This window comes from Amblyomma mixtum, chromosome 4, assembly GCF_055824585.1.
Source record: "Amblyomma mixtum isolate Tamu chromosome 4, ASM5582458v1, whole genome shotgun sequence".
In the NCBI taxonomy this organism is placed as follows: domain Eukaryota; kingdom Metazoa; phylum Arthropoda; class Arachnida; order Ixodida; family Ixodidae; genus Amblyomma; species Amblyomma mixtum.
Window position 1 is genome coordinate 144,157,785 of NC_143015.1, and position 22,637 is coordinate 144,180,421.

General features: G+C 53.9%; 1 protein-coding gene and 1 long non-coding RNA gene across 3 annotated transcripts in view; both read left to right on the top strand.

Annotated features, from left to right (window-relative positions):
- Positions 1 to 22,637, top strand: part of LOC149348582 (uncharacterized) — a 61,607-nt gene that overhangs the window by 32,822 nt on the left and 6,148 nt on the right. The gene's annotated exons all lie outside the window — the stretch shown is intronic.
- On the top strand, positions 7 to 21,205 carry LOC149348583 (uncharacterized). 2 transcript variants are annotated; one of them, XM_089585855.1, is made up of 3 exons: positions 7 to 174; positions 2,044 to 2,202; positions 20,832 to 21,205. In XM_089585855.1, the coding sequence occupies exons 1-3, from the start codon at positions 148 to 150 to the stop codon at positions 21,012 to 21,014; spliced, it is 369 nt and encodes a 122-aa protein (XP_089441981.1). In that variant the 5' UTR covers positions 7 to 147; the 3' UTR covers positions 21,015 to 21,205. The 2 variants fall into 2 exon arrangements, with proteins under 2 accessions (XP_089441981.1, XP_089441982.1); XM_089585856.1 differs by lacking the exon at positions 20,832 to 21,205 and adding an exon at positions 2,267 to 2,474.

The window sequence follows — 22,637 nt, forward strand, 5'->3', positions numbered from 1 at the left end:
CTCTGTCCTTCAGCAGCAGCAAGAGTCTGTGCCCATCGAACCCTCAGTGCGTATGCAGAGGGCCAGCGCGGTGATAGCCCGCCTTACGTTCGTTCGTCGTGTGGGTGCCGGCAGAAGTTTTCCCCCGATTCCTGGCCGGTTCAACCAATGGGCGAGCTAAGGCTGCACTCAGAGGTGAGCAGAACCGCTCATAATTAGGCCCGCTCGAATATGGGTGTGAAGTGAGCAGCTGGAGAACGTGTGTGTATGTGCGGGGATGGGGGGGGGTTCTCTCTTACCCCCAATTACGCTGTTGATGTTATTATTTCCAGAGAGCAGGGGTTTGCTCTTCTTTTATGCCGTACAGATTGTTTTAAAGCTGGCGAATAGAAGAAAGAGCAATATGTGTTTGAGTATTTCAAGTGAAGGACGACACGTGACTGGGATAAAGTGCATTTTCAACACTCATTCTTTCAGGGAAACTACCTCACTACCAGATTACTTTTTTTCTGAGTTGCGTTGTCATGTTGCGGAATTGTAGAAATGTAACGTGAAAAATTGGGCACTAAAAAAGCAATTGGTGAAATTAAAAATGAGATTGCCAGTCCTTTGAGATGGAGGTAATATGGAAAGCAAAGATGCAGTCACTGTATCCCTCTAGATGTTAACATGAAGCAAGACATTCTTGAAGGCAGGCGCGTGAAGGTGCGTTTGAGGTAGTCAAAGGTGATCCGGAGTCCTCCCCTACTGCTGCATTCAGAGGCGCCGTGATGGTGATTCTGCGACCGCGACAGCTAGTCGAGGAAGATGGCTCCCAAGCGGTGCAGCCGTAACAAACATAGGCAGTCATTGGCAGTTGAATCAAAGCGACAAAGGCTTTCGCCTAGCGAACTTTAGGCTGCCAAAATTGCCCCCATAGTTTTCTGTTAGCGAGATGGAAGAGAGCCATGTGGTACATTGAAGCAACGGTACCTCAATGACATAGCTAATATATTTTTCATTCCTGTGCCTGCAACACCTCCATGGACAAAGCGTAGGAGTTAACTGTACTATTTTCACATCGTCATCAACGTCGGTGCTTTGCTTCCATTCCTCAGGTGTTTAAGAGACCGCACTGGTTCGTTTTCGTGCCGTTTGTACAAGTGCTGCGTCGTGGCATAAGAATTTTTAGTTCAGTAACAGCTCGGACTTTTGAAGCGAGAAGCTTCACTAAGTGGGTCGGAGCCGAGCTTCGCCTGAGCCGTGAGCCGCTGCACAGATTTGCCAGTTCTGCGCATGCTCGAAACCGAGTGACGTCACACGCCGCGCAGGTGGCCGCAACCGGACCTTTCGCCGCAGCCGCGCGCTACTGCGCATGTGCGCCGCCGCTACCGCTGCTCGCGCTGCTCCTCCTTGCCACCGTTTGACCTTCCGATGGAGCCGCGCCCTACTTCAGAATAAGATGGAGCCGCGCCCTACTTGTATGCGTCGAGGCTGGGAATCGAACCAGGGCCTCAGGCGTTTGAAGTGGAGGCGACACCACTCCGCCACGAATGCTCAAGCTTTGAGCATGATTAAAGGCGCAACTAGTGAACGCATGGCTCCGATAAATGAAATTAAAAGAACAAAAAATAAAAACGTAAAAAAACAAAAGAAAGAAATAAAAAATAACTACAAAAAACATAAAAACAATAATAATAAGGAAATAAATAGAAATAAAAAGAAATTAAAAGTCATGAAAAATAAAAATAAAAAAATATCCCACTAAAATAGAAAAAAAATGAAATAAAAAATAATATATGAAAAATGAAACAAAAAACAAGCAGTGCGCAAGGATACGCTTTCGTCTTGCGGCACACTTGCGAGCCAAAGTGCCCCTGAATTTTAACCGCACCGATTACCGTCTCCTCCACCTCCATGCAGGCAGTTTGTGAACGGCCGAACGCCCCCACCGTGATCGTGGTGCTCCCAGTGCATTGTGCGCGAACTGCGACAGCCATGACGTCAAACCAAGCATAACTGCAGCTTTTCGCTTGTATGTCCAGGCTTCACCAGAGCTAAACAATTGATAATTTTTTATTTCAGCTTGCAATGCGAGAGCGTTTCTTGGCTCGATGTGCGAAAACCAGCCGTCAGGAGAAAGCTGTGGAAAGTGAGCAGGAAAGCAGGAACGTCAACTTCGAACATCCTCATCGCCCCTCCTGGAGCTACCAGCCTTCTCAAAGCAGGGCTCGATCTACGAAGGCAAGTCGACTTTCGTGATGTACGGAAACAGATTTGAAGGCGCCCCTCCTACTCCTCCCCACAGTGGCTGTACAGTACCCTCTCAGGTGCATAACAAAAGCAGACTGCGCTCAAGATGGGGGCGGCTGTACCCCTCCCTCGTGTACACTGGACGACGGGTCACCGTCCTGACAGACCTCATGTGGTACATGTACGCAGTGGCGTATCGTCTGTGCGAGTTGCACTATAGAAATACGTTGCCCACTGTTGTATTCATGTGAGCGCGGCTTATGCAGTCCTATCACCCCAAATTGAATCGCTCGCGTTTACATCATCAGTTGACAGCAAAGCGCGAACGGAGGCGGCAAGGTCACTGCTGACGAAGTTACAACGCAGCGAAGCGTGCAGCGAAACAATGTTCACCCCCCATGTAAGGTATCGGTAGCGTTCGCGGGGGTCATCGGAACGCGGCTGGGGGCACTCAAAGCGGAGCGTCTCCTTTCTTGGAACGCGGCCGCTCGCGAACGCGCCGGGAAGTACGGGTGTCCACCCGACACGCGGTACCGAGCACGAATGTATATTTGTGTTTATTTTCATTTGACACGACCGTGCGTTTGGGTTTGTGGAAAGGGCGTTTTGCCCTACGGAAGCTGGAGGGCTGGCCAGGCTCTCGATAAACCAATCATGTGAACATCGTAACATGATTGGAAGCCACCAAATGTGGGCCGGGCCTTTAAGTCTTTAAAACCGGGCCCCGGAGCTGGAAGCGGGGTTCTGGGCTAAGGTGAGATGCAACGCATCTTCGGCAACGCCGAGTAGGGGCCTCCCCTAGTATTAGCCAGTTCCGCCCTTTTTGTTGTTTGTCCTTGTGCCGTTAATTTGTCTCGAGTGTCTAAACTTCTATACGCTGTAAATATTTGTATATAAAACTTCAAGTATCCCTTTTTGTTATCCCTGTGTCTTCAAGTCTTCAAGTTGAAACCACCCGTCTCTGGCGGGGCACCTATGGTGCAAAGAAGAAGAAGAAGAAGAACCTGTTTTTGGTTTTGTTGGTGCAACTGGTCGCATCGCGACAGCTTGGACTTCGGTGAATGTGCTGGTTTTACAGGTGTGAAACGCACATTTGAATGTGTACGTTTTGTTTATGTTATGTCACCCGAAGGGTAGTTTCGTGTCAGACACCGATCCCTTTTGTTTGTAATTCTAAAAGTGCCATTTGAGCCCTTTGTAGAATCTTGGGAAGGGCGTGTAAGGTATCGGTAGCGTTCGCGGGGGTCATCGGAACGCGGCTGGGGGCACTCAAAGCGGAGCGTCTCCTTTCTTGGAACGCGGCCGCTCGCGAACGCGCCGGGAAGTACGGGTGTCCACCCGACACGCGGTACCGAGCACGAATGTATATTTGTGTTTATTTTCATTTGACACGACCGTGCGTTTGGGTTTGTGGAAAGGGCGTTTTGCCCTACGGAAGCTGGAGGGCTGGCCAGGCTCTCGATAAACCAATCATGTGAACATCGTAACATGATTGGAAGCCACCAAATGTGGGCCGGGCCTTTAAGTCTTTAAAACCGGGCCCCGGAGCTGGAAGCGGGGTTCTATGCTAAGGTGAGATGCAACGCATCTTCGGCAACGCCGAGTAGGGGCCTCCCCTAGTATTAGCCAGTTCTGCCCTTTTTGTTGTTTGTCCTTGTGCCGTTAATTTGTCTCGAGTGTCTAAACTTCTACACGCTGTAAATATTTGTATATAAAACTTCAAGTATCCCTTTTTGTTATCCCTGTGTCTTCAAGTCTTCAAGTTGAAACCACCCGTCTCTGGCGGGGCACCTATGGTGCAAAGAAGAAGAAGAAGAAGAACCTAAAATTTATTTTACAGAAATACGTTGCCCACTGTTGTATTCATGTGAGCGCGGCTTATGCAGACCTATCACCCCAAATTGAATCGCTCGCGTTTACATCATCAGTTGACAGCAAAGCGCGAACGGAGGCGGCAAGGTCACTGCTGACGAAGTTACAACGCAGCGAAGCGTGCAGCGAAACAGTGTTCACCCCCCAAGTCGCCCATCGACTGAGCGACACTCTTAGCGACAAGTACAAATGCTTTTGCATTCACGCACAATAATTATCCAGGTGACCCCAGAATATTTTATTCACATTGATCATACTGACGAATGCTATAAACCAATATGCACTACATTTCTCAACCATGCGGCAGTTCCCGCTTTTTTTACCCGCATGAGTAAGCGCGTTATGTTATCGTTCATGCAAATATCCCAACCTGCTGCTTTGTATTGTCTGTGAAGCACTCCTATTTCCTATTGATGATTATAGATTTTTTCTCGTGTTTCCTCTGTATTAGTCACCGAAATGTCAATTTGTGGTATCTGGGGCTTAACAAATATATGTAATTACCTTGTATATATACTATTAGATAGTTGTATGCTTCTGTCAGGTTATGTACATAAGAACACTAAAAATAACTAACATAACATAACTGAAATAACATAAGAACACTAAAAATAAGGAAATAAACAGAAATAAAAATCGAAACGAAAAAATTATGAAAAAAAATTAAAAATTAACAAAAACCAAAAACGAAAAAAATGAAAAAGAAAATAAAATATGAAAAATAAAACAAAAAACAAGCAGTGCGCCAGGAAACGCTTTCGCCTTGCAGCACATTAGAGAGCCAAAGTGCCCCCTGAATTTTAACCGCACCGATTACCCTCTCCTCCTGCGACTCCGCACTGCCTGTGCGTGGACGGCCGAACGCCTCCACCGTTATCGTGGTGCTCCCAGTGCATTGTGCGCGAACTGCGACAGCCATGACCTGAAACCAAGCGTAGCTAAAGCTTTTCCCTTGTATATGCAGGCTTAACCAGAGCTAAGCCACTGCCAATTTTTTTTATTTCGGCGTTCAAGGCGAGAGCGTTTCTTGGCTCGATGTGCGAAAACCCAGCCGTCAGCAGAAAGCTGTGGAAAGTGAGCAGGAAAGCAGGAAAGTGAACTCCGAACACCCTCATACACCCTCCTAGAGCCTTCTCAAAGCAGGGCTCGATCTAGAAAGGCAAGTAGACTTTGGTGATGTATTGAAACAGATTTGGAGCCGCCCCTCTTCCTCCACCCTGCAGTAGCTATACAGTACCCTCTAAGGTGGATAACAAAAGCAGACTGCGCTCAAGATCGGGGCGGCTGTACCCCTCCCTCGCGTACACTGGACGACGGGTCACCGTCCCGGCAGACCTCATGTGGTACATGTACACAGTGGCGTATCGTCTATGCGGGATACACTAGGAAATACGCTGCCCAATTTCCTATTCATGTAAGCGCGGCTTATGCAGTCCTATCATCCGAAATTGAATCACTCGCGTTTATATCTTCAGTTGACAGGAAAGGGCGGACAGATCCGGCAGGTCACTGCTGAAGAAGTCGCAACGCGGCGAAGCGTGCAGCGAAACAATGTTCACCCCCCAAGTCGCCCATCGACTGAGCGACACTCTTAGCGTCAAGTACAAATGCTTTTGCATTCACACACCAGAATTGCCCAGGTGTCCCCAGAATATTTTATTCACATCAGTCATACTGACGAATGCTATAAACCTATATGCACTACATTCCTGAAACGTGCGGCAGTTCCCGTTTTTTTTACCCACAAGAGTAAGCGCGTTATGTTATCGTTCATGCAAATATCCTAACCTGCTGATGTGTATTTTCTGTAATGCATGAATTCCTCTATCCTGCTGATGATTATAGGTTTTTCCTCTGTATTAGTTACCGGAATGTCAATTTGTGGTATCTGGGGCTTAACATATAATGCCACGTATCATTGTAGTGTTTGTTCGTTCACGCTCAAGGCTGCAGGAAAGGGTTGTTATCACTTTTGTTCGTGACGCGAGAAGCGACCGGACTAATCTCGATTGTTTACAGCCATGAACAGCTGCATCTACTTGTTTCTAGATTACTCTAGATGATCTCGACCTGTTATCTTTGAAGTTTCCTTGCCGGCTTTAAATTGAACGATGCCGCGAGCAGCGGGCATTCGTAGATCGACGACTGACGAGCACGCTTGTTGCTGCCCGAGCTCGTCTAGAACCAGCGAAGTTTTTCGGCGCTGGCTTGCTGAGAAGTTTTGAAAAGTGCAGGCGGGCCTCGGATCCACTGCGACCCCGAGGATCCGCAACCAGCCTCCCAGCCCAGGCGCCGTGCCTTTGCCGGTGCTCGGGCAACTTCCCGGCCTTCAAGCAGCAGCCCAGTCGGCCGCCCGTGACGTCATGGGAGGCCCGGGACCTGCTGCCCCTCCGGTGTTCCGTGCGCCGCCCCCAAAGGCGCACTGTTTTTCGTTCACAGTTACATCCGACGCGACAGCTGACGACATCGTCGACAGCATCGAGTTGGTTGTCGGCCCGAAAGGGCTAGAGAGCCTCCAGCACCATGGAGGCATGAAGTTCTGCGTCGCCATGGCCTCGGCTGCGGCGGCGGAAAAGATGCTCGTGGAAGGCGCCTTCAACGTGAACGGCACTTCCGTCCCAGTAGCCTGCGTGGGTCCTGCCGTGGTCCACGTGACGGCTTTTCGTGTGCCGCTGTTCGTGGGAGACGCGGCGCTGGCAGCGGCACTGAGCTCTTTCGGCAAGGTGCTGGACATCACCCACCCCGTCCTCAAGGGCCGTCGTCACGTCGGCAACGGGACGCGCGTGGTCCGGATCGAGATGAAGCAGGCGGTGCCGAACTTCTTGACCGTCCAGGGCCACCGCGTCATGTTTGACTACCGAGGCGTCCGGAAGGTGTGTTTCCGCTGCGGGCAGGACGGCCACATCGGCGCGGCGTGTCGAACGCCGCGGTGCGCTCGCTGCGAGGTGTTCGGCCACGACACGGCCGGATGCGGAGCGGCTTGCAGGCGCTGCGGTGGAAGCCACGCCACAGCGGACTGCCTGCGACCACGGTCCTATGCGGCGGCCGCCGCCTCGAGAAAGGAACCGAGCAAGGACAACGTGGCCGCAGAAACGCGGAGCCCACCAACCGTCCGGACGCCTGTTGCCGACGAGCACCCAACGACCAGCCGCCCGAGGGAGCCCGAACCCGCCCCCGCGACGGAGGTGCCCGTGAAGGAGCAGCTCGAGGGGACGCCTTCAAACGAGGTGGAGCCGTTCGGTGCTGTTTTCGCGGAACCCTTGCCGCCGCTACACCGCACAGCTTCCTTCAACACCGAGAGCAGCAGCGGCGATGAGTCGAGCGTGGCGTCGGGCGACCTGGTGGACGTACCGGACAAAGTCACGCCGCTTCGCCTGACAGGCGACTTGACGTGCGGCCAGGTGTCAGGAACGACGACTCCTGGAGGTGCGGACGACGCGCGCTTCCCGTCACCAGCCAGCCACACCCTCCCATCGGCGACCCTGGCGTCGGCATCGGCTTCAGCTGCGAGCGTCGCCAAGACCACGCAGCAACCGGTGAGCGAGGCCACAAGCGCCGACGGCCCCGAAAACATGGACTTTTTCCGACCAGACTTCAAACGTGCCCACCCCCAATCATCGGAATCCGAAGGGACTGTTAACGAACGTTCTAGCAAAAAAGTGCCGCGCGCGCCAAGCGCCGCCCATGGCAGCGCTCTTTAGGTTGTATGCTATGCCGTCGGTGCTCTTGGCAGTCATGGCGGTTGTGCATCTCCTCTCCCTGAATGTTCGGGGATTTCAATCCGTAGACAGACAGAGAGAGGTGATGCACTTTGCCAGGGCTAGGGGCGTCGACATCCTGTTTTTACAGGAATGCAACTTCCGTACTTCACTTGATGTGCTGAATTTCACCACCCGGTTTTCTGTTTTTGCTTATTTTTCGTTGACTGATTTTCATATGTGCGGTGTTGGTGTCGTTTTTGTAAACCCCTGCCTGCGCGCGGGTGCTCATTGCACTTTCGGGCTGGACGGCCGCACTCTTGCGGTCGACTTCACACTAAACCAGCGGCGGGTACGTGCGTTGGTTGTATATGCGCCAGCACGGCGAACTAGTAGTTCTGATTTTTTTGAGCGCCTCGACTCATTCCTCCTTGATCCCTACCCCACTTTCATCGTCGGTGACTTCAATTGTGTACTTAACATCGACCGTGACGTCCGCGGACAGGGTCACGGTCGCCGTTATTGCGGTGCCCCCGCGCTCCGCGATCTCGTGACTCAGTTCCGCTTGTCTGACGCGTGGGTGCAGCTTCACGGGGATGCCTTTGGAGCGACGTTTGAGAGAGCACAGTCAGCGAGTCGGATAGACAAATTCTATTTTCCACCAGAGCTCGCTTCTTTTGTCGTTAGCTGCGAAGTTCTCGCGTTCCCTGCAGGCACGCCGGTGATTTCCGATCACCACCCCTTGTCAGTCAGGCTCGACTTTGGTGAGGACACCCCACGTACTGTTACGTGGCGCATGGACACGAGCCTGCTGGCGGACCCGGAAAGCGTGGCGTCGCTGCGTACGGCGTTGGCAGCATCGTGCAAGAGCTTCGTTGCGACTGATTCATGGGACACACTCAAGGCTCGTTGGCAGGCAACTCTGGTGGCGGCCGGTCAAGACCGCAGACGCCGGGTAACTCATGCACTGAATGACACCCTCAAGCGCATCCGTATAGTGCAAAGGGGAGCACCCTTAACCTTTGCCATGAGCGATTACCTGAGTCTACTTAAAGCACGTTACCACGTGTTGCTCTGCCAGTCATCACGGGCAGCTAGTCGTGCACACCAGCTCGGGCGGCCGATATCAGATCCGGCTGTGCTACGACACGTACGCGCAGGCACGGCAGAGGAATTCGCTTCCGCTACTGTGCCTTTCGTGACACTCCCAGACGGCACCCAAAGCAAAACCACGGCCGATATCTGCACGATCTTCGCAAGCCACTTTTCGAACCTGTTCTCTACGGACAGTTGGCTACATCTTCAAGATGGTTATGACGGGCTTCTACAAAGTTTTTTTGGAAACTTGCCACGAGTAGCTGAAGAGTTGCATGAAAACCTTTGCGCACCAGCCACAAGCCAAGAGCTGCACGCCATCCTGCAGAGTATGAATGCAGCCTCTGCCCCCGGTCCAGACGGCATTCCAACAAGTTTTTATTCAAACTTTTTTTACGAGATCCAAGGAGCGCTCCTGAAGATGGTCAACGGCTTCCTCGCGGATGGGTTACGTCCAAACTCTTTCCGCGAATGTCGCATCATACTCATTCCGAAAGCGGGCGGTGACCCCTCCGACCCGCAAGCATGGCGGCCCATAAGCCTCTTCAACGCAGATTACAAAATAGTAACATCTTTACTGAACACAAGAATGCGGACGATCCTACCTCACCTAATCCACCGGGCTCAAACCAGCAGCGTCCCTGACCGCTCTGTGTTTGATGCATTGGCACTCACTAGAGACCTGTTCACATTTGCCAGCAGGACAGGCTTCAGCGGGTGCTTTGTTTCACTAGACCAGGCGAAAGCATTCGATCGGGTGGAACACTCGTATCTGTTCGGAGTCCTTGAAGCCTTCGGATTCCCTCCGCAAATTGTCAGCAGGCTGCGCTTACTTTACGCAGACCTGAATGCTCGTCTCTCCGTAAACGGCCACCAGAGCGCTCCCTTCTCAGTCACCAGGGGCATAAGGCAAGGATGCCCTCTCTTCCCAACATTCTTCGTGTTGTGCCTGGATCCACTCATCCGGCGCATTAACGACAGCCCATCCATACGCGGCTTCCCTCTGCCTGGCCAGGGCCAAATCAAGGTATCGGCCTACGCCGATGACGTGTCGCTTTTCCTCAAGGACGAGGATAGCTACGCCGCTTTTTCGCGGCTGTTTCTCGAGTACAACGAGATATCTGGGGCCCTATTGAACAGGTGAAAAAGCAAGGCACTAAGGTTTGGCACCTTCACACCGAACCTTGCGGGCGAGGTGGAGTGGGTGCAGGGAGTGAAAGTCCTGGGAGTAGTATTCCTCGCCAGCGGAGAAGTAGCCCGCGAAACCTGGACTAACCTCCGCACGATTGCTGAGAAACGCCTCTCGGTGGCGTCAACTTTCCGCCTTTCAATGGCAGAGCGCTGCTATATAGTTAAGTCCACAATCCTAGCCGCATGTTTTTTTGTCGCCCGCGTCGCAAACCCACCGCGCACGTTTGCGCGCAGGCTAACCTCGGCCTGTGGCTCTTTCGTTTGGGCGGGCAAAACCGAACTTGTGTCACGAATGTTCATGCGCCTTCCATCGTACATGGGTGGGTTTGGTATACCTTGTATACGCACCATGTGCAATGTGCTCGCCTTGCGAGGAGTACGAGATCTTGTACGCAACCCAGACTATCCCGGGAGAACACTCCTCACATATTTTCTGGGTACAGCGCGTAACGTGTTTTTTTCACAACACGTGGTTGGCCCTACAGCCGAGCAGCCGCCGGAATTTTTCGTTAATGTGCGTCGCACACTGACGTCGTTGACTGCCAGCGTTCCCGATCTGGATGTTGATGAAACCCCGCCCTCCAGAATGTGTGAAGCACTAACGGTCGCTGCTCTGACCCGCGAACAACTCCAGAAAACGAGACGGGCACGCTGGCGCCAACTGACCTCAGCTACGCTTCCTGCAGATGTCAGGGACTTCGGCTGGCTGCGAGGCTGGCGGGTCCTGCCCACAAGAGACCGCCTTGCGGCGTGGGGCGTGGCGCCCTCCGCCCGATGCCCGCAGTGCGGTCTGCTTGAAACTTTGCAGCACGCAATGTTTGAGTGTGTAGTTGCGCGCACCTTTTGGACATTAGTGTCACGCATGTTTTTAACCCGCCTGGAAGCGCGCACTAGTTCTCCCGAAGTGTTTCAAAATATGCTCTTGTGTGTCGGCATGTTTGTTTTGTGGCGGCAGCGTGGAGTGGCATCCTTAAATGGGCGTCCGCAAAGAACAATGTTCCCAATGTTGCAGCGCCTGCGCACGCGCCTCTTTGAACAAGCATGCATGGACGCTCTGTCAATGAGCGAGGCTGAGTTCTTGCGCAAATGGTCGACATACTTTATCGTCCTGCGCGGCGGTCGAGTATCGGCATTTTTACTGCATTACTGACGTGCTCAGTGCTGCGTCACTGCGCATGTGCTTGACTGATCAGAGAATTAAGTTCATCTGTTTTGTTTTGTATTTTCTATGTTAAAACAGAAAAAAATAAACTTCTCTTTCTACGCCGCCACCGATTGATTCAGTTCTTTTGCGGGCGCAACTCAGCCCAAATAAAGAGCTTCATTTGCAAGTATTTCTGGTGTCTTCCTGGCCGCTGGACTGCCGTCACTACAACGTGACAATATGTAGTTAGCTTGTATATATTGCCGCGTATCATTGTAGTGTTTGTTTGTTCACGCTCAAGGCTGCAGGAAAGGGTTGTTATCATTTTTGTTCGTCACGCGAGAAGCGACCAGTCTAATCTCGATTGATCGCAGCCATGAAAGGCTGCATCTAGGTTTTTCCAGATTACTTTAGATGATCTTGTCCTGCTATCTGGAAGTTTCCTTGCCGGCTTTAAATTGAAGGATGCCGCGAGCAGCGGGCATTCGTAGATCGACGACCGCCGAGCACGCTTGTTGCTGCCCGAGCTCGTCCAGAACCAGCGAAGTTTTTTCGGCGCTGGCTTGCTGTGAAGTTTTGACAAGTGCAGGCGGGCCTCGGATCCACTGCGACCCCGAGGATCCGCAACCAGCCTCCCAGCCCAGGCGCCGTGCCTTTGCCGGTGCTCGGGCAACTTCCTGGCCTTCAAGCAGCAGCCCAGTCGGCCGCCCGTGACGTCATGGGAGGCCCGGGACCTGCTGCCCCTCCGGTGTTCCGTGCGCCGCCCCCAAAGGCGCACTGTTTTTCGTTCACAGTTACATCCGACGCGACAGCTGACGACATCGTCGACGGCATCGAGTTGGTTGTCGGCCCGAAAGGGCTAGAGAGCCTCCAGCACCATGGAGGCATGAAGTTCTGCGTCGCCATGGCCTCGGCTGCGGAGAAGATGCTCGTGGAAGGCGCCTTCAACGTGAACGGCACTTCCGTCCCAGTAGCCTGCGTGGGTCCTGCCGTGGTCCACGTGACGGCTTTTCGTGTGCCGCTGTTCGTGGGAGACGCGGCGCTGGCAGCGGCACTGAGCTCTTTCGGCAAGGTGCTGGACATCACCCACCCCGTCCTCAAGGGCCGTCGTCACGTCAGCAACGGGACGCGCGTGGTCCGGATCGAGATGAAGCAGGCGGTGCCGAACTTCTTGACCGTCCAGGGCCACCGCGTCATGTTTGACTACCGAGGCGTCCGGAAGGTGTGTTCCCGCTGCGGGCAGGACGGCCACATCGGCGCGGAGTGTCGAACGCCGCGGTGCGCTCGCTGCGAGGTGTTCGGCAACGACACGGCCGGATGCGGAGCGGCTTGCAGGCGCTGCGGTGGAAGCCACGCCACAGCGGACTGCCTGCGGCCACGGTCCTATGCGGCGGCCGCCGCCTCGAGGAAGGAACCGAGTAAGGACAACGTGGCCGCAGAAACGCGGAGCCCACCAACCGTCCGGACGCCTGTTGCCGACGAGCACCCAACGACCAGCCGCCCGAGGGAGCCCGAACCCGCCCCCGCGATGGAGGTGCCCGTGAAGGAGCAGCTCGAGGGGACGCCTTCAAACGAGGTGGAGCCGTTCGGTGCTGTTTTCGCGGAACCCTTGCCGCCGCTACCCCGCACAGCTTCCTTCAACACCGAGAGCAGCAGCGGCGATGAGTCGAGCGTGGCGTCGGGCGACCTGGTGGACGTACCGGACAAAGTCACGCCGCTTCGCCTGACAGGCGACTTGACGTGCGGCCAGGTGTCAGGAACGACGACTCCTGGAGGTGCGGACGACGCGCGCTTCCCGTCACCAGCCAGCCACACCCTCCCATCGGCGACCCTGGCGTCGGCATCGGCTTCAGCTGCGAGCGTCGCCAAGACCACGCAGCAACCGGTGAGCGAGGCCACAAGCGCCGACGGCCCCGAAAACATGGACTTTTCCCGACCAGACTTCAAACGTGCCCACCCCCAATCATCGGAATCCGAAGGGACTGTTAACGAACGTTCTAGCAAAAAAGTGCCGCGCGCGCCAAGCGCCGCCCATGGCAGCGCTCTTTAGGTTGTATGCTATGCCGTCGGTGCTCTTGGCAGTCATGGCGGTTGTGCATCTCCTCTCCCTGAATGTTCGGGGATTTCAATCCGTAGACAGACAGAGAGAGGTGATGCACTTTGCCAGGGCTAGGGGCGTCGACATCCTGTTTTTACAGGAATGCAACTTCCGTACTTCACTTGATGTGCTGAATTTCACCACCCGGTTTTCTGTTTTTGCTTATTTTTCGTTGACTGATTTTCATATGTGCGGTGTTGGTGTCGTTTTTGTAAACCCCTGCCTGCGCGCGGGTGCTCATTGCACTTTCGGGCTGGACGGCCGCACTCTTGCGGTCGACTTCACACTAAACCAGCGGCGGGTACGTGCGTTGGTTGTATATGCGCCAGCACGGCGGACTAATAGTTCTGATTTTTTTGAGCGCCTCGACTCATTCCTCCTTGATCCCTACCCCACTTTCATCGTCGGTGACTTCAATTGTGTACTTAACATCGACCGTGACGTCCGCGGACAGGGTCACGGTCGCCGTTATTGCGGTGCCCCCGCGCTCCGCGATCTCGTGACTCAGTTCCGCTTGTCTGACGCGTGGGTGCAGCTTCACGGGGATGCCTTTGGAGCGACGTTTGAGAGAGCACAGTCAGCGAGTCGGATAGACAAATTCTATTTTCCACCAGAGCTCGCTTCTTTTGTCGTTAGCTGCGAAGTTCTCGCGTTCCCTGCAGGCACGCCGGTGATTTCCGATCACCACCCCTTGTCAGTCAGGCTCGACTTTGGTGAGGACACCCCACGTACTGTTACGTGGCGCATGGACACGAGCCTACTGGCGGACCCGGAAAGCGTGGCGTCGCTGCGTACTGCGTTGGCAGCATCGTGCAGGAGCTTCGTTGCGACTGATTCATGGGACACACTCAAGGCTCGTTGGCAAGCAACCCTGGTGGCGGCCGGTCAAGACCGCAGACGCCGGGTAACTCATGCACTGAATGACACCCTCAAGCGCATCCGTATAGTGCAAAGGGGAGCACCCTTAACCTTTGCCATGAGCGATTACCTGAGTCTACTTAAAGCACGTTACCACGTGTTGCTCTGCCAGTCATCACGGGCAGCTAGTCGTGCACACCAGCTCGGGCGGCCGATATCAGACCCGGCTGTGCTACGACACGTACGCGCAGGCACGGCAGAGGAATTCGCTCCCGCTACTGTGCCTTTCGTGACACTCCCAGACGGCACCCAAAGCAAAACCACGGCCGATATCTGCACGATCTTCGCAAGCCACTTTTCGAACCTGTTCTCTACGGACAGTTGGCTACATCTTCAAGATGGTTATGACGGGCTTCTACAAAGTTTTTTTGGAAACTTGCCACGAGTAGCTGAAGAGTTGCATGAAAACCTTTGCGCACCAGCCACAAGCCAAGAGCTGCACGCCATCCTGCAGAGTATGAATGCAGCCTCTGCCCCCGGTCCAGACGGCATTCCAACAAGTTTTTATTCAAACTTTTTTTACGAGATCCAAGGAGCGCTCCTGAAGATGGTCAACGGCTTCCTCGCGGATGGGTTACGTCCAAACTCTTTCCGCGAATGTCGCATCATACTCATTCCGAAAGCGGGCGGTGACCCCTCCGACCCGCAAGCATGGCGGCCCATAAGCCTCTTCAACGCAGATTACAAAATAGTCACATCTTTACTGAACACAAGAATGCGGACGATCCTACCTCACCTAATCCACCGGGCTCAAACCAGCAGCGTGCCTGACCGCTCTGTGTTTGATGCATTGGCACTCACTAGAGACCTGTTCACATTTGCCAGCAGGACGGTCTTCAGCGGGTGCTTTGTTTCACTAGACCAGGCGAAAGCATTCGATCGGGTGGAACACTCGTATCTGTTCGGAGTCCTTGAAGCCTTCGGATTCCCTCTGCAAATTGTCAGCAGGCTGCGCTTACTTTACGCAGACCTGAATGCTCGTCTCTCCGTAAACGGCCACCAGAGCGCTCCCTTCTCAGTCACCAGGGGCATAAGGCAAGGATGCCCTCTCTCCCCAACATTCTTCGTGTTGTGCCTGGATCCACTCATCCGGCGCATTAACGACAGCCCATCCATACGCGGCTTCCCTCTGCCTGGCCAGGGCCAAATCAAGGTATCGGCCTACGCCGATGACGTGTCGCTTTTCCTCAAGGACGAGGATAGCTACGCCGCTTTTTCGCGGCTGTTTCTCGAGTACAGCGAGATATCTGGGGCCCTATTGAACAGGGGAAAAAGCAAGGCACTAAGGTTTGGCACCTTCACACCGAACCTTGCGGGCAAGGTGGAGTGGGTGCAGGGAGTGAAAGTCCTGGGAGTAGTATTCCTCGCCAGCGGAGAAGTAGCCCACGAAACCTGGACTAACCTCCGCACGAACGCTGAGAAACGCCTCTCGGTGGCGTCAACTTTCCGCCTTTCAATGGCAGAGCGCTGCTATATAGTTAAGTCCACAATCCTAGCCGCATGTTTTTTTGTCGCCCGCGTCGCGAACCCACCGCGCACGTTTGCGCGCAGGCTAACCTCGGCCTGTGGCTCTTTCGTTTGGGCGGGCAAAACCGAACTTGTGTCACGAATGTTCATGCGCCTTCCATCGTACATGGGTGGGTTTGGTATACCTTGTATCCGCACCACGTGCAATGTGCTCACCTTGCGAGGAGTACGAGATCTTGTACGCAACCCAGACTATCCCGGGAGAACACTCCTCACATATTTTCTGGGTACAGCGCGTAACGTGTTTTTTTCACAACACGTGGTTGGCCCTACAGCCGAGCAGCCGCCGGCATTTTTCGTTAATGTGCGTCGCACACTGACGTCGTTGACTGCCAGCGTGCCCGATCTGGATGTTGATGAAACCCCACCCTCCAGAATGTGTGAAGCACTAACGGTCGCTGCGCTGACCCGCGAACAACTCCAGAAAACGAGACGGGCACGCTGGCGCCAACTGACCTCAGCTACGCTTCCTGCAGATGTCAGGGACTTCGGCTGGCTGCGAGGCTGGCGGGTCCTGCCCACAAGAGACCGCCTTGCGGCGTGGGGCGTGGCGCCCTCCGCCCGATGCCCGCAGTGTGGTCTGCTTGAAACTTTGCAGCACGCAATGTTTGAGTGTGTAGTTGCACGCACTTTTTGGACATTAGTGTCACGCATGTTTTTAACCCGCCTGGAAGCGCGCACTAGTTCTCCCGAAGTGTTTCAAAATATGCTCTTGTGTGTCGGCATGTTCGTTTTGTGGCGGCAGCGTGGAGTGGCATCCTTAAATGGGCGTCCGCAAAGAACAATGTTCCCAATGTTGCAGCGCCTGCGCACGCGCCTCTTTGAACAAGCATGCATGGACGCTCTGTCAATGAGCGAGGCTGAGTTCTTGCGCAAATGGTCGACATACTTTATCGTCCTGCGCGGCGGTCGAGTATCGGCATTTTTACTGCATTACTGACATGCTCAGTGCTGCGTCACTGCGCATGTGCTTGAATGATCAGAGAATTAAGTTCATCTGTTTTGTTGTATTTTCTATGCTATGACAGATAAAATAAACTTCTCTTTCTACGCCGCCACCGAGTTAGTCAGTTCTTTTGCGGGCGCAAGTCAGCCCAAATAAAGAGCTTCGTTTGCAATTATTTCTGGTGCCTTCCTGACCGCTGGACTGCCGTCACTACAACGTGACATCTGGTGGAGGTGCTGGGTAGCCTCCCATGTTCCGGACACCCCCTACAAGTCGTGACGCCAGCCCTTCGAGTCATTCACGGGAGGACTTGACTCCAGTCTACCACGCAGCCTCTTGGAGCCTCCAGCCATGACTTACGCCGCAGCAGTGCGCCGTCCTGCACCTCGACGACGGCAACTAAGCCCCTATCGCCATTAGCCAGCTGCGCTGGAGCGCCGCCCTCTCGCCCCAACTCGCCCGTCCTACGAGCGTCGCACACGGCTTAGGAAATGCGACGAGTGTAGAACACCCGACCAGCGCCGCCAACTATGCTTCCACTGCGGAGAAGCCGGTGACATTCTCCGGTACTGCCCATACAGGAGAATGTGCATAAGAGGATTTTCTTACGACGCCCCACGACCCCGACCCAGCCAGCGACCAGCCGAAATCGAAGAGTTTTTGCGTCGGGAAGAATGCTCATCGCCGAGCCGCCTATCACGTTGCCCGTCGCCACCGTCCCTGCGCTATGTATCTCCTAGCCGAGGCTACGCAGTGCGTGGACGCCCTCCAGCCCCCGACGGTTGAACTGAGTAAGGCAGCCTCTGGAGGTGAGGTTGCTTCTGAGCGCAAGAACTAAGATCATACATGAACGGGAACACAGGACAATGCATCAACTACGACGAGAACTACGACGAGAACTACGACGAGAACTACGACGAGAAATACGACGAGAACTACGACGAGAACTACGCGAGAACTACGACCCCTACGACGACGACCCCTACGACGACAACTCCTACAACGACGACAACTACGACAACACCGACGACGACACGGCAGGACTTGAAGCTTTTACCGCTGCCCTTAAATCTTATTATGAACGCTAAAGGACTCGAACTTTGCATTCTCCGTGTTTATTTTCATTTTAAAGCATCGTGACGATGCTTCTTTGGGAGGGGGGTAATGCCGCGTATCATTGTAGTGTTTGTTCGTTCACGCTCAAGGCTGCAGGAAAGGGTTGTTATCATTTTTGTTCGTCACGCGAGAAGCGACCAGTCTAATCTCGATTGATCGCAGCCATGAAAGGCTGCATCTAGGTTTTTCCAGATTACTTTAGATGATCTTGTCCTGCTATCTGGAAGTTTCCTTGCCGGCTTTAAATTGAAGGATGCCGCGAGCAGCGGGCATTCGTAGTTCGACCATAGAGAAAGATATTGGTAAAGAGCGGACACTCCCATAGGGCCCAGCGGCCCATTTGACTGCAGCGCACCAAGCGGGCGGAGTCTCATAACATCCGGTTTCGGTTTCAACGCGCGCAGTTTGAATGGCTGCATGCGCTGCGCCTCGCTGCCTGGGACGACTTCCGGTTCCGGTTTCAGGGGCGCGCGGTTTGAATGTTAGCATACGCCGCGCCCCGCTGCGCCGTTGGCAGCGTATAATTAAATAGATTTCGAGTGCTTTTGATCAGCCATGAACGCAGCTGCATCACAGCCTTTGCCAAATATTAGCACTCCACAAAGAACACCAGGTTTTGAGTGAAATGAGAACATTTATTTTGTGCAACATAAACAAAGCCGTGGGATGCGGAAAATGGTTCCTGGCCTCCTGCTCAAGGTGATCCTGTTGCGGCACCACGGCACACAGCAGGTGTTGCCGACGGGTGGCATCACCTGAAAAATTCGAAAGTATGGTCATTCTCAGTCACCTTATATTGTAACTCTGTAAACAGTGAGAAGGTGCGAAAGCGGCGAGGGAACGAAATTACGAGCGGAGTAAACATGTTTTTGCGAAACTCGCGTGCTGAACGTCGTTGCGCAAAGTACAATACACATACCGTACTACACGGCAGATACCAATCAGCTTTTTGCAAGCATTTCTACATTCCCCGACGTTATTGTCTACCTTCTAAAACCTAGGTGGACAGCAGAGTACGCGGTTTGTTCGAGAATATTTCGTACAAAGACGGCCACAACACGGACTACGAACCAGAAGTACACAATGTGTTAGAAGCACTGAGAAATACACGGGTGCAACGTATGTTTTAAGAAGCATAGAAAAATTAAACTATCGGCGCAACAGTTCTTGGTTTTCAAGCTCTTAAGAGTTTAGAAAGCCCGACGTGTTGCCTTTTTTTGCCGGTTTTCAAAAGCGCATCCCTGTGTTGTCAATGCACGGGCGAAATGTGCGTTTCCAGGAGCGCAGATAACGGACTCTTTCACACGTACTACATACATATATACGTACTACAAGAGTAAGGTTTTTGAGCTTGCTTTTCGTGCATCATCTTTTTTTTTCCACCAGTCTAGAAAACTACGGTCCCGTACTTGCTGCGCGGGAACGGTCGTCTTCGCCGTTCGCCCACTTTCAAAAAAGTAGTACATTTTAACCTTACACCGACAAATGTCACCCATAAGAAGTTACATATTGTCGGGGGCCATACAAAAACGTGACGTCCCGAGAAAGCGCGAAACCAAGCAAAACTAACCGCTAGGCACAGCGCGTCGGGCCACAGGCCGTGGGCAGGTTTTTTTTTTTGTTTCTACGCACCGACCGGCGAGGCTGCATCATTCCTCCCGCCGCTCCCGCCACGGCGTAGCATGACACAGCGTGCGCGCGCCCTTCACAACTGCGCCGGCGTACTAAGCTAGAGTGCTCGAAATGCAGCGTAATTTTGCATAAAGTGCTTGAAATGTAGCGTACTTTTGCAAAAACACAACATTCCTTCCTTCACGTTGTCACAAACTGCAAGAATGCCGTGAACAACAGCCGGCTGGCCACAGAGCGAGCGCGCCGCTTCACGAACTGCAGACAGGCACCGGCGGCCGGCGCGGCCGCCTAAATTGCATGCAATACAGCGTACTTCCACAAATAAACATTTCTCACCTTGCCGCCGTCATAAACAGGAGGAGTTCTGCGTCGAAGGGCAAGAGAGACGAAAAAAATTGCGGTCTGCCCGCACGAACAAATACGCCGCACGCTTTCACGCGCACAAAACAGCCCCCACGATGTTCCGTTGTCTGCCACTCGGATGGGTCTGAGCCGCCGCGCCGGCTACCCGCCCGCGCGCGCGCGCGCGTTTAGAGACTGGTGGCGCCATCCTGGAGTTGGAAGATTATCTAGTGGAGGAGGAGGATTGCGCGTCATTTCCTGGGGCCAGATTTCGCCGAGTGTCCGCTCTTTACCAATATCTTTCTCTATGGCTACCCGCCCGCGCGCGCGCGCGCGTTTAGAGACTGGTGGCGCCATCCTGGAGTTGGAAGATTATCTAGTGGAGGAGGAGGATTGCGCGTCATTTCCTGGGGCCAGATTTCGCCGAGTGTCCGCTCTTTACCAATATCTTTCTCTATGGTTCGACGATTGACGAGCACGCTTGTTGCTTACGCCGCCACCGAGTTAGTCAGTTCTTTTGCGGGCGCAAGTCAGCCCAAATAAAGAGCTTCGTTTGCAAGTATTTCTGGTGCCTTCCTGACCGCTGGACTGCCGTCACTACAACGTGACAATATACTATACGATAGTTGTATGCTTCTTTTATATTATGTACAGGCTGTAATAGAAAATTATTTTGATAGCACTCGGTTGCTAGGGCGCTCCACTTCCGAGCCGCAGGACTCGTTTTCAGTCCGGCCTCGGCGGCAGAGTTTGGACGGAGGCAAAACTAAAAAGCGCCCATGTGCTGTTCGATGTCACTCTCCATTACACATCTCAGTCGTTCAAATTTATTTCGAACACTCCACCACGGAGTCCCTTAAGCCTTAGTCGCTCCGGGACGTCAACCCTCCCATACTGTACCGTACCATACCATATGTCAAACCTCCATTACAATACCATTCCATACCGTACCATGCGGTACCATACCGCCTTTTTTTTTTTTGAATAACGGATAAATGCGCTGAAGCTGGGCCCCTAACCCTATGTAATCCTGATTCGCAGCTCGAGCCCCAGCCTGTGTCTGGAGAGTTATCGCCACGTGGGTGCCACCGACGCCCGGTTTTCGTCCAGCAGCCCCCTACTGCCCCAGCTCTGCGGATAAACTCAGAGCCCAAGGTGAGGACGACTGTCCATGGCTCAGCCCACGTAGCGGATGCGAAAATGACTCCGTCGTCCATGGACTGAATGCCACAACTAAAGAACTGGGGACAAGCTCAGACATATCCGTGTGTGTCGTTTCCTTTCTCTGTGTTCGTCTTTTGAGCTGATCCAAATTTCAACGATATCCGGAATCTGGTTCTAACATTAGATCCGGTGCGGTGCAATCGCATCAGGTATAAGCAAATCGTCAAATGAGAGTGTGCCAGCACTAGGCTTCTCAGTATTACATTTTACTAAATCGAATGGGCATGCATGGTTCCGAGTGAAATACTGAGGCGGTCAAAACTTGTGGGGTTTAAATAGGGGAGAGATAAACACGTTCTCCCTTTTTAAGCACGGCTGACACAGTTCAAAGCCGCGCGGACCCCACCCCGTGGTCGCGTACGCTACCGAGCGCACGCCGACCACGGCGGGCCTTGCTCTGCGGGAACAAAGGAACGACACACTGGCTGACACAAACAAGGCATTTATTGCTATAGCAACAATAACGCCAGCTAGCAACAAAATACACTGAGGAATCTAGGATGTCCGACTCACCAGCACGGCTACGAGCGAACGTCCGCCCACGGTAGGGCAAAGGGATAAACTTCGAGGTCGAGCGGGACGGGCTTGGCGGGAGTAAGTTCCGGCCAAGAGGCGCCCGTCGACGAAGAGCGAAGCCGCGAGCGAAACGTCCGCTTGCTTCCCGGTGCCGAGGGAGAAGAGGCCCCGTAGCTCCCCGCGAGCGCGCAGCAAAACGCCATCCGTGGCGCTGGTGTCGCTGCGACGCGAGCGCCCTCCCCTGTTAGTGGAAAGTCACCGAACCGAGAGGAGTGCTTTGCGGAGGAGCTAACCACAGGGAACTAGCGCGTTGAGGGAAAGCGAACGCAGGGGACGAAAGCGTCCCCACATCCCCCCAACCTTAAATAGACCCCCGCGCCTGCAAGTTACATGCTATGGAGGAGTCTCCTGGTCTTCATGCACTTGAGGCAGGTCTTGCAGCGGAGGTCACGCCGACAGCGTGCACGCAGTCTTCCGCGGTATTCCGAAGGCGGCGTGAAGGTCTCCGCTGGGACGGCTCGCATGGCCCGCGGGCTATGTGCCCGCAGGCCCGCGAAGAGGAGGGCCGGTTGACCACTGCAGGCCAAGATTCCGCCGTAGTCGCCAGGGCAACAGCAGCCAGGGGTGGCTGCTGTCTGGTCTCGCCACGGCTGCCCCGGGCGGATGCGGCGAACAGGATACAAGCCGCTCCGTCGCAGCAGGCGGCAGCGAGACGATGTGCACAGGACAGCAAGCCGGAGTGGCTCCAGATCTGTAAAATTTCCGAAACACACTCCGCATGCCTTTAACGTAGGTCACGGGAGGGGAAACGGCGTACACAAAGGCCTGGTGGCTCAATGCTCAACTCGCTAGCAAAACGTGTCGGGCGGCTGTGCAACGCAAAGTTCGAGTGAACAAAGCCCTTTCTTGAGTTGAACGAGAATGCTCGGTTCATGCGAGGTTAAAAAAAAACAGGCGGCCAGCAAAGTGCGCCCCCTCTCAACACCACGGTCCGGTGGTCGTGTCACTTTTGACATGGCGCAGGCAGCTATGAATAGCCTTAGGCCTCACTACCATAGTGGCGGTCGATGACCCCCAACAAAAGAAAGACCCGAAACGGGTTTCGTG

What these genes read in the sequence shown, in the direction of transcription:
- LOC149348583 (XM_089585855.1), top strand. Translation starts at nt 148, where the DNA reads ATGGGCGAGCTAAGGCTGCACTCAGAG. An exon ending in AGCTAAGGCTGCACTCAGAG is followed by an intron (nt 175 to 2,043) that starts GTGAGCAGAACC and finishes TTTTTATTTCAG; the next exon opens with CTTGCAATGCGAGAGCGTTT. An exon ending in GCAGGGCTCGATCTACGAAG is followed by an intron (nt 2,203 to 20,831) that starts GCAAGTCGACTT and finishes CCTGATTCGCAG; the next exon opens with CTCGAGCCCCAGCCTGTGTC.